The 17,162-nt window shown below is 44.3% G+C and overlaps 1 protein-coding gene across 1 annotated transcript; it reads right to left on the bottom strand.

The window, feature by feature from the left end:
• Positions 1-244: 244 nt before the first annotated feature.
• LOC129460879 (zinc finger protein 69-like) lies at positions 245-16,633 on the bottom strand. The gene is given in 6 exon segments (XM_055239369.2): positions 245-1,628; positions 1,797-2,341; positions 3,030-3,090; positions 3,297-3,340; positions 3,342-3,421; positions 15,949-16,633. Coding segments are annotated over 6 exon segments (2,070 nt in total). The 5' UTR covers positions 15,970-16,633; the 3' UTR covers positions 245-309.
• Positions 16,634-17,162: the final 529 nt, after the last annotated feature.

Below are 17,162 nucleotides of genomic sequence, written 5' to 3'. Positions count from 1 at the left end.
GAGTCTAGAGCTGACATCTCCTCACCACAAGGCCAAGTCTTTTTTTTTTTTTTTTTTTTTGAGAGGGAGTTTTGCTCCTGTTGGCCAGGCTGGAGTGCAATGGCGCGATCTCGGCTCACTGCAACCTCTGCCCCCCTGATTCAAGTGATTCTCCTGTGCCAGCCTCCCAACTAGCTAGGATTACAGGAGCACGCCACCACACCTGGCCAATTTTTGTATTTTTAGTAGAGACGGGTTTCATCATATTGGTCAGGCCGGTCTCGAACTCCTGACCTCAGGTGATTCACCTGCTTTGGCCTGCCTCGGTTTCTATCCAGTGTGAGTCCTACCATGCTTTCGAAGGTGTGAGGTAGATCTGAAGGCTTTTCCACATTGCTTACACTCATAGGGTTTCTCTCCAGTGTGAGTCCTTTTATGATATCAAAAAGAAGTGAAAGAAACAAAGGCTTTCCCACATTGCTTACACTCATAGGGTTTCTCTCCAGTGTAAGATTTTTCAGGCATTTGAAATGACTTGGCAGAATAAAAGCATTTCCCACATATCTTACATTTATAAGGTCTTTCTATAGAGTGCATTCTTATGTGTGTTTGTGTCCTTTCATGAATTCGAAGGTTCTTGGCAGATCTGAAGGCTTTCCCACATTCTTTACACTCATAGGGCTTCTCTCCAGTGTGAGTCCTACCATGCACTCGAAGGTGTGGGGCAGATCTGAAGGCTTTCCCACATTGCTTACACTCATAGGGTTTCTCTTCAGGGTGAGTCCCAGGATGCATTCGAAGGATTGAGGCAGATCTGAAGGCTTTCCCACATTGCTTACACTCATAGGGTTTATCTCCAGTGTGAGTCCTTTCATGGTACTGAAAGGAACTGGAACTACTGAAGGCTTTACCACATTGCTTGCATTCATAGGGTTTCTCTCCAGTGTGAGTTTTTTCATGTCTTTGAAATGCCTTGGGAGAATAAAAGCCTTTCCCACATGTCTTACATTTATAAGGTCTTTCTCCAGAGTGTATTCTTATGTGTGTTTGTGTCCTTTCATGAATTCGAAGGTGTGAGGCAGATCTGAAGGCTTTCCCACATTCCTTACACTCATAGGGTTTCTCTCCAGTGTGAGTCCTACCATGCCTTCGAAGGTGTGGGGCACATCTGAAGGCTTTCCCACATTGCTTACACTCATAGAGTTTCTCTCCAGTGTGAGTCCTTTCATGATATTGAAAGGAACTGGAACGATTGAAGGCTTTACCACATTGCTTGCATTTATAGGGTTTCTCTCCACTGTGAGTTTTTTCATGTCTTCAAAATGACTTGGCGGAATAAAAGCCTTTCCCACATATCTTACATTTATAAGGTCTTTCTCCAGAGTGCATTCTTAGGTGTGTTTGAAAACTTATAAGATAAGATAATGCTTTCCCACACTGCTTACATTCATAAGGTTTTTTCGCAGAGTGGGTCCTTTCATGTCTACGAAGGGAACTGGGATACGTGAATGCTTTTCTACATTCCTTACATTGATAAGGCTTCTCTCCCCTGTGACTCCTTTTATGTCTAAGATAGGATCTGTGACTATGGAATGCTTTATTACATTTGCTACATTCATAGGGCTTCTCCCCACTGTGAGTTCTTTCATGTATTTGAAAGGAATGACACCAATTGAAGGATTTGCCACATTGTTTACATTCATATGGCTTTGTCCCAGTGTGGGTTCTTTTATGTGCTTGAAAGGAACTGGAACTATGGAATGCTTTCCCACATTGCTGAAACTCATAAGGCTTTTCTCCAGTGTGAGTTCTTTCATGTATTCCAAGGGTAGCAGAATAACTAAAGGATTTACCACATTGTTTACATTCATACGGTTTCTCTCCAGTGTGAGTTCTTTCATGGATAAGATACAATCTGAGACAATGGAAGGCTTTCCCACAAAACTTATATTTATAAGGTCCATCCTCACTGTGCATTACCATGTGTCTTCGAATGCCTGAATGGGAAATAAAGGTTTTTCCACATTCTTTACAAGCATAGGGGTTCTCTCCGGTGTGATTCCTTTCTTGTGTTCTAAAGGAGGGGCGATATGTGAAGGCTCTCTTAGGTTGTTGACACTTATATGGCTTTGGTGCATAGTCCTGATATTCACATGCCTTGTGTCCAGTGTCACCTCTGATGTTCATATTAAAAGATGAGTCACCTATGCCAACTTCTGCACACACAAAGCTGTCACATGATTTTACTTCAGGAGAAGCTTTCTTCTTCTGGAAGTTCAGCCTGTCATCTAGAACCTGGGTAAAAGTTTCTCCACAATGTCTGTCTTCTTTAATTTCATTGACATTCCCTTCTATGATACTCCTGTCAAAAGTGAGAAGCACATTATGAAGGGTTTATGAGTAATTTTATATTAATCAACAAGTATTGCACTTGCATTTTTAACATGGTCCATCAAAGTGTAGGCTTTCTGCCCTGGCTGAATTGTTTGAAGGTAAATGGACGACATGTTCTACAAGGTGACATAGTCATACCTATTGTTTAAAAAAATATTCATAAGGGGCTTAATACTATTCCCATGTAAACTATTTTACAAATACTAAATACTCTATGTGATTTTTCTTTTGAGTCAGGGTCTCGTCCTGTGACCATCCTGGAGGGCAGTGATATCATCATTGCTTACTGCAGCCTTTAACTCCTGGGGGCTCAAGTGATCCTTCTGCCTCAGCCTCCTGAGTAGCTGGGACTACAGACCACAATGATCAGCTAATTTTTTGCTGTTGTTGATTTGTGGTCTCATTATGTTGCCCAGGCTGTTTTTGAACTGCTGGCCTCAAGCTATCCTCCTATCTCCACTTCTCAAAGGATTGGGATTACAGGAGTGAGCCCTCAGACTTAGTCACATGTAAATATATGATTTTGAGAAAATATTCTAAGGAGAAATGAATTTGATGCTGGACTTAGTTCTTTGTTTTCCTTCTCTTCAACATATTATCATATACTAAAATCATCTAGAGAGACACTGCTTTCTCTCTAGGTAAGTGCCAGTTACCTGAAGTTTCTCCTGGGGTTTTGGTACTCATATTCAATGTTCTGGTCTTTCCACTTTTTCCCTAAAATACAGACACAGAAAAATAGTCCTGAAGCAGTATAAAACTGTGAAAAAATTATTAGATTCTATGTCTCTGATTTACTGCAGCCATGCCGCATTTATTCATCAAAGTATTTCCTGTCTATGTTCCAAACGACTCAACAGCACTCATGAGCTAGAAACACTGGTTCACTAATGGACTGAGGGGAGGAATATTGTCATCCTTACCTATAGAGGTCAGGTTCCTGAAAGTTTCCAGCATCACTTCCCTGTAGTTTCCTCTGGGAAATATCCAGCAAAGCCCATTCCTCCTGGGTGAAGTTCACAGCCACATCCTCAAAGGCCACTGGGTCCTGAAACATCTCACATGTGTAGAGGAGGATGGGTGAGAGTGACAGCACTGGGGGCCTAGACTCTACTCCCAAGAAGTTGCCGTGGACTCCAAACACTTATTCCCTGCTTTGGTCATCACATCCCTTTCTCTCTTTCTATACTTTCTTCCATAAAGCATTTTTGTTGTTGTTGTTTTGAGATGGATTTTCAAAACAATAACTTGTTGCCCAGGGTGGAGTGTAATGATGTGATCTTGGCTCACAACCGGAGTTCAAGAGATTCTCCTGCCTCAGCCTCCCAAGTAGCTGGGATTACAGGCATGCACCACCACACCTGGCTAATTTTGTATTTTTAGTAGAGACAGGGTTTCTCCATGTTGGTCAGGCTGGCCTTGATCTCCCGATCTCAGGTGATCCGCCCGCCTCGGCCTCCCAAAGTGCTGAAATTACAGGCATGAGCCACTGTGCCCGGCCAGCAATTTTTTTTTTTTTTTTGAGACAGAGTCTCGTTCTGCTGCCCAGGCTGGAGTGTAGTGGCATGATATTGGCTCACTACAACCTCTTCCTCCTGAGTTCATGCAATTCTTATGACTCAATCTCCTGAGTAGCTGAGACCACAAGCATGTGCCACCATGCTTGGCTAGTTCATAAAGCAATTGTGATGCTAGAACTGAACAAGGGATAAAGCAACAGTAGGTTGGGAAAATGTGTGCATTCACTGAATCTAGGGAGAAAAGGGAGCTGCCTGGGCTGTCCCTAATGTCTCTTTGAACTGTGGGTCTGTAGCACCTGTCATAATAGAGTCCTATGAATTAATATGCAGAAAAATGTTAACATTAGCAGTCCTGAGGCTGTGTATCCTTGAAAATGCCTGTTCCCAAAGTGTAATCTTTGATGACATTGTTAGAGAAGGCAGATAGCTACCCAAGAGCAGGAGGGGGAGCCCCTGGGAAATCCCACACCCCCAGGGACCACCCAAAACAGGCACGCTAGACATAAGCAGAGAGGAGGGGAGACACCTAGGTAGCAACATCCATTATGATGCCCAGGAATCATTCACTTTGCAGTTATCCTGTCAGAATGTAGCTAGGTAGATGTTGATAACAAGGGCAGATGGGACATTCCTAAGAAAAACTTGGCACTGTAAGTACACAAGAGGGCAAACAAGAAACTCCTAAGAGATGTCCAGGTGTAATAAGCATAGATTTAACCACTATACGACCTTCCTGGGGTGGCAGTAATGAGCAGTGCAGCCACCCACATATCCACTGATGACTGAATGGATAAACAAAATGTGGTAAGCATACACATACAATGGGATATTATTTAGTCTTAGAAAATAACATCTTAAAGGCCACACCTGTAATCCTAGCACTTTGGTGGCTGAGGCGGGCGGATCACGAGTTCAGGAGATCGAGACCATGGTGAAACCTCGTCTCTACTAAAAATACAAAAAATTAGCTGGGCGTGGTGGTGGGCGCCTGTAGTCTCAGCTACTTGGGAGGCTGAGGTAGGAGAATGGCGTAAACCCAGGAAGCAGAGCTTGCAGTGAGCCGAGATTGTGCCACTGCACTCCAGCCTGGGCGACAGAGCAAGACTCCGCCTCAAAAAAAGAAAATAACATCTTGGTTGGGGCAGTGGCTCACGCCTGTAATCTCAGCACTTTGGGAAGTGCAGGCGGGTGGATCATGAGGTCAGGAATTCGAGACCAGCCTGGCCAAGATGGTGAAACCCCATCTCTTCTAAAAAATACAACAATTAGCCGGGTGTGGTGGCGGGGTCCTGTAATCCCAGCTACTCAGGAGGATGAGGCAGGAGAATCACTTGAACCCGGGAGGCAGAGATTGCAGTAAGCTGAGATTGTGCCACTGCACTAGTGCCACTAGCCTGGGCGACAGAGCAAGACTCCGTCTCAAAAAATAATAATAATAAAATATAAAAAAAAATCAATAACATCTTGGCCAGGCGCAGTGGCTCACACCTGTAATCTCAGAACTTTGGGGGATGGGACTGGGGCGGAAATCACCTGAGGTTGGGAGTTCGAGACCAGGCTGACCAACATGGAGAAACCCCATCTTTACTAAAAATACACAATTTGCCAGGCGTGGTGGCACATGCCTTTAATCTCAGCTACTCGGGAGACTGATGCAGGAGAATTGCTTGAACCCCGGAGGCGGAGGTTGCAGTGAGCCAAGATTCCACCATTGCACTCCAGCCTGGGCAACAAGAGTAAAACTCCGTCTCAACGAAAAAAAAAAAAAGAAAAGAACATCTTGGCCCATACTATGACATGCAAGAAACATCAGGATAATTGCAAAAGGCAGAATACAATAGAATTCATCTTAGAGAACTTATGCAGATTTCTCCAACCATCTCAACTGTACATGTAAAATTCCCTAAGCTGATAGGTTTTAAGTTTTGTTTCACAGTAAGTAATGAAAATCAATCACGGTAGCAGCCAGGTTTTGTGGCTCATGCCTGTAATCCCAACATTTTGGGAGGCCGAGGCAAGTGTATCACTTGAGGTCAGCAGTTTGAGATCAGCCTGGCCAACATGGTGTAACTCCATCTCTACTAAAAATACAAAAATTAGCTAGGTGTGGTGGCGTGTGCCTGTAGTCCTAGTTACTTGGGAGGCTGAGGTGGGAGAATCGTTTGAACCTGGGAGGCGGAGGTTGCAGTGAGCCGAGATCGTGCCATTGCACTCCAGCCTGGGTGACAGAGTGAGACTCCATCTCAAAACAAAACACAAAAAACCAGAGGAATGTCCTAATAGAGGGAGAAAAGGCATGTGACAAGCCTTAACCTATTTATGCCTAGTGTTCTATTTTTGGAACGCTAAGCATGTGGGAATTATTTATATCCTACTGCTCAAGGTCATCGCCAAAGTCTGATTTTTCACATGTCTGCAATTCAAAAAGTTGAAACCTCCAGCATAAATGGGTTAATATTTCCTCATGATTAAAAACACTCAATAAACTAAATATACCAGAGAAGATTCCATAAGATAAGAGAGGTACTAGGAACATAGAAAAATCGACTATAAAGACATGTATTAAAAACGTAAAACCAGAGGCCAAGGTGGACAGATCATTTGAGCCTAGCAGTTTGAGACCAGCCTGGGCAACATAGGGAGACCCCGTCTCTATAATAAAACAAAACATTAGTCAGGCATGGTGGCACAAAACAAATGGTACTAAAACACCTGGATTAGTAAATGCAAAGAAATGAACTAGACACAGAACTTCACCTTTTATAAAACTACCTTTTAATGAATCATTTACTTAAATGGAAAATGCAAAACTCACAACTTCTAGAACGTAACACTTGTGAAAACCAAGACGACCTTGGATTTAGCAATAAGGTTTCACATACAACACAAAAAGCATGATCTGTGAATGAGAAAATCAACAAATTGGACTTCATTCAAAATAAAACTGTTTTGGAAAAAACAGAATAAAAAGACAGACAGCAGACTGGGACAAATATTTGCAGGACACCTATCTGATCAAGGACTGGTACCCAAATGGTATGAAGAACTCAAAATTCTATAAGAAAAAAATCAACCAATCAAAAAAGAAGCAAAAGGCTGGCTGTAGTGGCCCATGCCTGTAATCTCAGCACTTAGGGAGGCTGAGGCGAGTGGATCACCAAGGGCAGGAGTGTCCCTGCACTCCAGCCTGGGTGACAGTGCCAGATTCCATCTCAAAAAAACAAAAATAGGCAAAATATTTCCAACTATACCTCCCCCTAAAGAATGTAATCATGTCAAACAAACATATGACGGGAAGCTCAACATTATATGTTATTAAAGAGTAAATGAAAACAGGCCAGGGGCAGTGGCTCACACCTATAATCGAGCATTTTGGGAGGCCAAGGCGGGTGGATCACCTGAGGTCAGGAGTTTGAGACCACCCTGGCCGACATGGTAAAATCTCGTCTCTACTAATAATACAAAAATTTGCTGGGAGTGGAGGCCCACGCCTGTAATCCCAGCTACTTGGGAGCCTGAGTCAAGAGAATTGCTTGAACCCGGGAGGCAGAGGCTGTAGTGAGCTGAGATCATGCCATTGCACTCCAGCCCGAGCAACAAGAACTAGACACAAAACTCCGTCTCCAAAAGAAAAAGAAAACAATGAGGCACCAGCAAACACCTGGTGGAGTGGCCTAAATCCCAAACACTGACACTTCCAAATGCTGGAGCCAGTGAACTCTCCTTCACTAGGGATGTGAATGGAAAATTCTACAGCCAATTTGGAAGACAGTCTGCGGAGGTCTGAAGAAAATAGCACGGTCTTACTGATTCAGTAGTCTCAATCCTACATATTGACTCAAATGAACTGAAAACTGATGTCCACACAAAAGTCCTCCCAGAAACATTTTTACCAGCCTTACTCATAACCGCCAAAAATTAGAATCAAACAAGGTGAGTCTTTAAAAACAAACAAACAAACAAACAAACATTAACGAGGTTTCTCACTGTATCTACCAGTCTGGTCTCCAACTCCTGGCCTCAAGCAATCTTCTCACTTCGGTCTCCCATGTGCTGCGAATTCAGGGATGAGGCATCACACCAGGCTCAGGATGAGCCTTTCAATAGGTGAATAAAGAAACAAACTATGGTAACATCCGTACAATAGAATGTTACTCAGTGATGAAAGAAAATGAGTGGCCGGACATCGTGGCTCACAAGTGGAATTCAGGCACTTTGGGAAGCTGAGGCGGGAGGATCACCTGAGCTGATGAGTTTGAGACCCTGTCTCTCACAAAAAAAAAATTTTTTTAGATAAATAAAAATAAAAAATAAATGAGTTGTCAAGCAACAAAGTTATCGAGAGACCTTCAATGCATGTTTTTACATGAAAGAAGCAAGTCTGAAATGGCCACTTACAGCATCATTCCAAATATGTGACATTCTGGAAAACGCAAAACACTAGAGGCAGGAACATCACCATTTGCTCCCAGGGATACATAGGGATGGCAAAAGAGGGAGGGGAGACATGTAATTAGGAGGAGCACAGGGGATTTTGAGGCCTGTGAAACACGTCTGTGTAAGACTGTGATGGTGGATACATGACACATGTAGTTGTCTTAAACCACAGAACACAAAGAGTGAAGTTTAATGTAAAAGATGGACTTTAGGTAATAATAATGTTGGTTTCTTCAATTTTCATCGTGTTCACATGTAATATATTCTTGCATCAATTGTAGGATACACTACACACAGTCAATATGGTTTGTTTGGTTTAAAACAATTTTTTTTTTTTTGAAACAGGGTCTTGCTATGTTGCCTAGGCTGGCCTCCGACAATGGAGTTCAAGCTATCCTCCTGCTTCAGCCTCCCTAAGTGGTAGGATTACAGGTATGAGGCACAGCACCTGGCCAGCCAAGATGTTTAAAACAGGGGGAACTATGAGCTTGGAAGAAAAATGTGGGAACTCTGTGGATTATCTGCTCAATGTTTTGGGCAAATAACCACTGTTCTAAATAATAAAATCAACAAAATAAGAAAGTGAATGAACTATCATTCCATGTAAGGTTCATAACTGAGTTAAAATCTGATATAAAATATCACATATTGGTTATCATTTGCATAAAAAATGTGCAAAAATAGAATATACTGAGGGGATGCATACCCAGGTTGTGAGAGTATAAAAAGTAAGGCAATTATCTTATTCCCAATACTGGCTCCGTCAATATTTTGATTCATTGTGCAATTCTTTTATGTATTTTGTGCATATGTAATATTTTTACTAAGTTTCTAGAATGCACACTTTATACAGAAATAAATCTCAGTGAATTTCAATTATCAGCAACAACCTGTTGAATGTAATTTTTAAAAGACAGCATACTCTATTGAAACTAAATTTTTTTCTTTTTTCTTTTCTTCCCTTTTTTTTTTTTTTTGAAACAGGGTCTCAGGCTCACTATGTTGCCCAGGCTGGAGTGTAGTGGTGCAATCATAGCTCACTGAAGCCTCGAACTCTTAGGCTCAACAGATCCTTCTACCTCAGCCTCCTGAGTAGCTGGGACTACAGGCACACATCACAATGACCAGGTATGTTTTTGTATAGAAAAGGTTTGCCACGTTACCCAGGCTGGACTAATTTCTTTCTTTCTTTCTTTTTTTTTTTGAGACAAAGTTTTGCTCTTGTTGCCTGGGCTGGAGCACAATGACACCATCTTGGTTCACTGCAACCTCTGTCTCCCGGGTTCAAGCGATTCTCCTGCCTCAGCCTCCCGAGTATCTGGGATTACAGGCCTGTGCCACCACGCCTGGCTAATTTTGTATTTTTAGTAGACATGGGGTTTCTCCATGATTGTCAGGCTGGTCTCAAACTCCCGAACTGAGGCTATCCATCCACACTGGCCTCCTAAAGTGTTGGGATTAGAGGCGTGAGCCACCACACCCGGCCACAAATTTCTATTAAAACTAATTTTCTTGAAGTCCAAAAAAGTCTCAGGAAGGATATAAAATGATTATTATGCAAAAAGTCTACACTGAAAAACATCAATATAAAATGAAATAAATGGAAAAATGTCATATGTCCTTAAAAGGAGATTAAATAGCACTATGATGTAACCTCTCTGAAATATGACTACAACTGAAATAGAAGACAATGACTAAGAACAGCCAAGATGCTCTATAGAATATTGTTGGAGGGTGTTACGGCATGAATGTTTGCATCACTCTAAAAAAATCACACATTAATAACCTACCCCCAATATAGTATTAGAAGTTGACATCTCTGGGAATTAATTACGATTAGATGAGAGCATAAAGGTAGATGCTTTCTGAATGAGATTAGTGTTTTTATAAGAAGACACAGGACAGCCAGCTTCCTCTCTTTTCTGTCATGTGAAGAAACACAAGAAGACGACCATCTGCAAACCAGGAAGTGGGCCATTACCAGACACTGGATCTGCCAACTCCCTGAACATGGACTTCACAACCTCAAGAACTGCCAGAAACAAATGTTTATTCTTTAAGCTACCCAGTCTATGGTAACTTGATACAGCAGCCCAAGATGACTAAGATAGCGAGGCACTATCCCTACTACACACTGCAGCTTTGAACTCCACACTAAGAGAAAATGGTATTAACAGAGAGATGGAAAGATAGACCAATGGAAAACAGCAAATTGTGAGACCAGGGTATCTAGTTTTTAAGTTTTATTTTTTGAAATGAGGTTTTGCTCTTCTTGCTCAGGCTGGAGGGCAAAGGTGAGATCTCGGCTCACTGCAACCTCCACCTCCCAGGTTCAAGCGATTCTCCTGCCTCAGCCTCCCAAGTAGCTGGGATTACAGCCATGTGCTGCCACGCTCAGCTAATGCTGTATTTTCAGTAGAGATGGAGTTTCACTATATTGGTCAGGCTGGTCTCAAACTCCTGACCTTAGGTGATCTGCCAGCCTCAGCCTCCCAAAGTGTGTGAGCCACTGCACCTGGTCTGGACATCTATTTAAGGTAATATGAAACTATGACAAACCAGGTATTGCCAGCCAATGATACAAGTGGTGAACACTTAACAGAAAAAGCAGGGACAAATGGTTATCTACAGGAGAATAATCAATCTACTACCTATCATCTCCATATACAATAATTTAATTAATTCTAAGTTACCTGTTATAGTGAGTTCTTATATTTATGTCACCTTAGCATGCATTTTCTTTATGGATTTAACGTTGTCATAACAGAAGAAAACTTTACTCAAACTCTGAACAGAGTTTCTAGTTCTCCACCTCCTCCATGTGGTTAACTCACATATAGGACTTACACGGCTGCATTCTGGTGACCACCTCCCTGTGGGACAGCTAAATACAACCTTGTTGGAGTGGCCTTTCCTTGTCTTTTGGGATATTTCTCTCTTCACAGTTGAGACAATCCAGAGGACAGGAATCATCTCTTGTTTTTCCTCAGTAGCAACATCCGATTGGCTGACTGTCTATGTGTCTCCAATTAATAGAAAGTGGAGTTGGGAGAGAGAAGCTGAGCACCCCAAGAATTGGTTATGTAGATGAAGAGTATACCAGGCATCTCCTCCACCATTACTCATTCAGCTGCTCCCTCGGGAGGCCCTACTCCCCTAGGCACTGATACCCACTAGACCCTCCAGGAGACATGGCAGTTGTGGGGATCTTGAGTCAGCCCCAGGCAGTTCTAAAACCCAAAACCAGGAAAGATAGGAGGGTGTACTGAAGACACATCACCCTGTACAGTTTCCAGAAAGGAACCTCATCCCAAAGACATCCTGATAAGGTGTCTGTGTCTAGGAAAGATAAAAGGAGGAGAGGCAGAAAGGTTTTTTCGGGAAAATGTCTAGTGGTTATTCTCTGCTTTCCTCTCATGTGAAATGTTCAGAAACAGATTTTACTGCAAGCCCTTAAAGAGTTAGGCTGTGGTATGAGGGTGGAGGATTTGAGATCCTGCATCCCATATATTTGGAAAATGTTGAGGGGAAGCCAGTTGCCTTGGAGATTGTGAAAAAATTTAAATAAGAAGCAATGAGGCCGAACTGTGTGTAGTGTCCTAAGGTCCTACCTAAGGACCCTGAAATCATATTTAAATACAACTCGTGAAAATTACCATGTAGTGGCCCTGGCATGCATTTATTTATGCTTAATGAAATTTATGCTTAATCAGGCACAATCTACCAATTAACCGCTGATTACATAACTAGAAATTTTCTACCTGTATAGGCTGTGTGAACAAGTAAGTCAGGCCTGGTGCAACGGCTCCCACCTGTAATCCCACCACTTTGGGAGGCCAAGGTGGATGGACCACTTGAGGACAGAAGTTCGAGACCAGCCTGGCAAACGTGGTAAAACCCTGTCTTTACTAAAAATAGAAAAATTAGGCCGGGCGCGGTGGCTCATGCCTGTAATTCCAGCACTTTGGAAGGCCGAGGCGGGCGGATCACGAGGTCAGGAGATCAAGACCATCCTGGCTACCACGGTGAAACTCCGTCTCTACTAAAAATACAAAAAATTTGCCGGGTGTGGTGGGGGCGCCTGTAGTCTCAGCTACTGGAGAGGCTGAGGCAGGAGAATGGCGTGAACCTGGGAGGCGGAGCTTGCAGTGAGCCTAGACAGCGCCACTACAATCCGGCCTGGGCGAAAGAGCGAGACTCTGTCTCAAAAAAAAAAAAAATAGAAAAATTAGCCGAGTGTGGTGGCACGCACCTGTAATCCCAGCTACTTGAAAGACTGAGGCCAGAGAATTACTTGAACCCAGAAGACAGAGGCTGCAGTGAGCTGAGATCGTGCCACTGTACTCCAGCCTGGCCGACAGAGTGAGACCCTGTCTCAAAACAAACAAACAAACAAAAACAACAAAGTAATTCAAAAATTTAAGCTGATGGATCTCTAAATCATCTTGAAGCAATGTGACCATAGGGTTGAGTCACATGACACACAGCTTTCACCTGGCTAGCTGGAACCCTCCTTTCCCTGATTACAGATTCGCCTTCTTTCTTACCTATAGTGTTTTGTAAAATGTTGTAAATGACTGAAGGGAAACAGGAAAGACCCTTTCCCTTGTCACTATTTTTTTTTAATTTAATATGATTTTTCACAATTGAGATGGGGTCTCACTATGTTGCCCAGGCTGGTCTTGAACTCCTGGGATCAAGCCATCCACCTGCCTCGGCCTCCCAATGTGCTGGGGTTACAGGTGTGAGCCATCCCGCCAGGCCCCTCTCTACTACTGATCTCTATAGTAGACTAATTTCCCTCTTAACTTTCTCACACAAAGACTTCATGGCTACCATGTTGTCTTCAGCTGGAATATTAAATTCACTTTTTTAAATTGAAAATGAAATATAAACCAGCTAGAAAGAAAAGAAAACAAGCTCTGGGGGAAAAAAGCAAACCACTACAAATTAAGTTGTTATCAACGTGCAGTTGCTCATGTCTGTAATCCCAGCACTTTTGGAGGCCAAGGAAGAAGGACTGTTTGAGGCCAGGAGCTAGAGACCAGCCTGAGCAACGTATTGAGACCCCACCTCCGTAAAATACAAAAAAATTAGCCAGGTGTGCTGGTGGGCAACTGTACTCTCAGCTACTGGGGAGGCTGAGGTGCTTGAGCTGGGGAGGTCAAGGCTGCAGTAAGCCTGGATCACACCACTGCTCCAGCCTGGGTCACAGAGCAAGACATTGTCTCAAAGAAAAAAAAATTAAATTATTGTACCTCATACATTAGCCTTCTATGGAAAATGTAATCCTGTTATATTTATTTGCCTTTTGCCTATATAAGTGTTAGGGAAGCAAGTGCCTAGGGCAGCCAGAGAAAGACCAATCAGCTCCATCTTGAGACTAACAAGAAACACTCCTTGCCAGTCACAATCCATGGTCATAAAATGTTTGCCGTTAAGAAAACAGCCTGAAGATACCTGCAAGTATCCTTACACTCCCACAACAACAGAACATCCGGATGTCCCAATACTCATAACAGTATGTGCTTTCAAGATAATTATTGTTATGTTTTAATGCACTTGTGTGCTAAAAGGTAAAGGATAGTTTTCTTTAAATCAACAGAGTAATAAATTTTGTGACGCTGTCAGCCCACACACACGTAGGCACAGCTCAGTTTAGTCTTTACATAGACAAGATCCCTACATAAGAAAAACTTAGACAGTATGTTCCTCCACTTGCTTTATGAGGACGCCCTACTCTGTAACAGAGAACCTTCCTTCCTTTTCTTTTCTTTTTTTTTTTTTTAATAGAGACGGGGCTGGATACAGTGGCTCATGCCTGTAATCCCAGCACTTTGGGAGGCCAAGGCGGGTGGATCATGAGGTCAGGAGATCAAGACCATCCTGGCTAACATGGTGAAACTCTGTCTCTACTAAAAATACAAAAAATTAGCCGAGCGTGGTGGTGGGTGCCTGTAGTTCCAGCTACTTGGGAGGCTGAGGCAGGAGAATGGCGTGAACCCGGGAGGCGGAGCTTGCAGTGAGCCAAGATCGCGCCCCTGCACTCCAGCCTGGGCGACAGAGTGAGACTCCATCTCAAAAAAAAAAAAAAAAAAAAATAGAGACAGGGTCTTGCTGTGTTAGCCAGGTTGGTCTTCAACTCTTTCTTGTTTATTTTGTTTTTGTTTTTTGAGATGGGGTCTCACTCTGTTACCCACACTGGAGTGCAGTGGCGAGTCCTCGGCTGGGCTGCAACTTCTGCCTCCTGGGTTCAAGTGATTCTCCCACTCGAGCCTCCCGAGTACCTGCGACTACAGGCACAGGCCACCATACCCGGCTAATTTTTGTTATTTTTGGAAGAGAAGGGGTTTCGCTATGTTGCCCAGGCTGGTCTTGAACTCCTGACCTCAAGTGATCCTCCCGCCTTGGCCTTGCAAAGTGCTTGAATTACAGGCCTAAGCCATCATGCTGGCCCACAGTAGCTTTCAATAAACTCTCTACACACTGTACATTGCGACTCGTCTTGAATTCCTTCCTGTGTGAGATCCAAGAACCCTCTTGGGGTCTGATGAGGACCTCTTTTCCTGGTAATATAAAGCCAGAACTTAACTTCTAATTTTGGAGGACTGAGTCCTTTTCTCGAGTCTGTTTTTCCTGTTTGGGCCATTGCTATCTTTCTGCTTGAATAAACTCTTCCAACTGAAATCTGAACCTTTCAATTTATTTTGGAGTGACAAGTCCAAGTAAGGCAACTGCATCTCTGCAACCAATCAAGCATTTATCTCATTTATCTCCTCATGTACCTTATAAAAGCCCAGCCTTCAACCTGCAAACTTAAAAACATACCCTGTTGCCAGGCGAGGTGGCTCGCATCTGTAATCCCCGCACTCTGGGAGGCCGAGGCAGGTGGATCACTTGAGGTCAGGAGTTCGAGAACAGCCTGGCCAACATGGTGAAGCCCGATCTGCACTAAAAATACAAAAATTAGCCGGGCATGGTGGTGCGTGTCTGTAATCCCAGCTACTCAGGAGGCTGAGGCAGGAGAATCACTTGAACCCAGAAGGCAAAGGCTGCTGTGAGCCGAGATCCAGCCATTGCACTCCACCTGGGCGACAGAAGGAGGCTCTGTCTCAAACAAAAACAAAAATAAAGTACCTTCCCAGCTAAGTGAAGTGACTGGCTCTTGGCCAAGGGAACCCCCAAGAAACCCTGAAAATTGAGTGCCTCTGTATGACAGGATGGGAGGTGAGACAGGCCCCCTTATACCCTCTCCCTTTAGGAGTTTAGATGCAGCAACTGACGCACATTAATGTAAAAACAGACATTATCAGACTGGAAAAACAGACTCCTTGTGGCAAGAAGATACCAAATTACAAACAAGACCTAAGGCCACACAAGGCAAGGTAAGTCATGCCTTAGAATTCATAAAATCTCGAGAAACAGGACTGTTTTTTGGCTGGGATGGAATCAAGTGGCAGATAACAGACCCCCTTCCTTCAGCATTCCTTCCTACCTCCTCCAAACTTTAGACAAAGATACACACTCTCAACCAACTGCCACCTACAGAATCCCCCAACCACCTGTGCCTTCTAACCCCCCTTCCACCAGTCCCGCCCTTTCTGCCAATGGAACTTACACCTTTCAGGCGCTGATTCATGATTTTCTCTGCAACTCCTGTCTCTCTGAAATGAATAAAACCAAACTGTCTTGAGCCGTCTCGGGACCACTCACTATAGGCTTCTTGGGGTTGTGTTTCCCTCGGCCAAGGTCTCTCCTATTTGGCTCCGAATAAACTTCTTTATTTTACATTGTTTGGCTTTTTCCGTTGACAAACCACATGCCAGGACTGGGTATTTCTCATTACTGAATTGCTGTTTGCTCAAATGAACTCTTTAATTGTTAATGTACTTCAGTTTAATTTTTAACAGGAGAAAGTGGGGACTGGGGGCCCCACAGACCACTGCTCCTCCCACGCACGAACCCTACACCCGGGTCGGGATTTCCCCCATGACCCTCCCGTGGCTTCCACACAATCTGGGGAGACTCGGGGCTGCGGGCGCGGAACTGCCCAGAGAGGGCTCCGGGGCGGGGCCGCAGTCGCCGCGCAGGGACAGGACAGGACAGGACACCCGGGGTCCCGGCTGCCAGCCCAGCCCCAACCAACGGCCGAGGAGACCGAGGGCCGAGCAGCTCCAGGAGGACTCGGTCCCAGACCCTGGAGTCGCCCGCAGGGAGGCCCGGGTCCCGCCGCAGCGGGTTCCGGCCGGTTCCAGGCAGCCTCTACCCCGTCTCGGGACAACCGGCCATGCACACGCACCATTTCCTGGGGTCCTCTCTACAGCTCCTGTGACTACAGCAGGGCATAGCGCAGGAGACAGAGCGACAGAAACCTGGGTAGAGGCACCAGGTCCCTCTCGGGGATGAATACAGCGGATACCAACCACCGGCTGCGCAGGGACAAAGGTGAGGACAGGAATGCGACCCACTCTGTGCCTGGATAAACAATGGGCCGGGCCCTGCCCCAGCACCTCTGATTGGATGGAATGCTAGGCCCCGCCCCTCACTTCTGAGTGACAGCGGAAGCCTTGGGTATCAGGCCCGACAGAGCCAGACTGACTTGACGGATTCTAGCCATAGCTTCTCTAACGGCGAGGTGCTTCCTGTACTCTGGTTATTGGATATTTGCATTTCAGCCAGACTTGCTACAGATATAAGAGAACAAACACTAGCGTCTTCCTCACTCAAGGGATTTTCCCCGCTCCTTCGTTCTGCACGGGGTCACAGGAGTGTGCAGGGAATTTCAGACTCAGTGTCCATAGGAGCCGTCTGCTGGCCTCAGAGCAGCAGGGG

The sequence above is a fragment of the Symphalangus syndactylus genome, chromosome 13 (assembly GCF_028878055.3).
Source record: "Symphalangus syndactylus isolate Jambi chromosome 13, NHGRI_mSymSyn1-v2.1_pri, whole genome shotgun sequence".
In the NCBI taxonomy this organism is placed as follows: domain Eukaryota; kingdom Metazoa; phylum Chordata; class Mammalia; order Primates; family Hylobatidae; genus Symphalangus; species Symphalangus syndactylus.
Note: the sequence above shows the minus strand (reverse complement) of the source record. Positions and strands in the feature narration are given on the sequence as shown.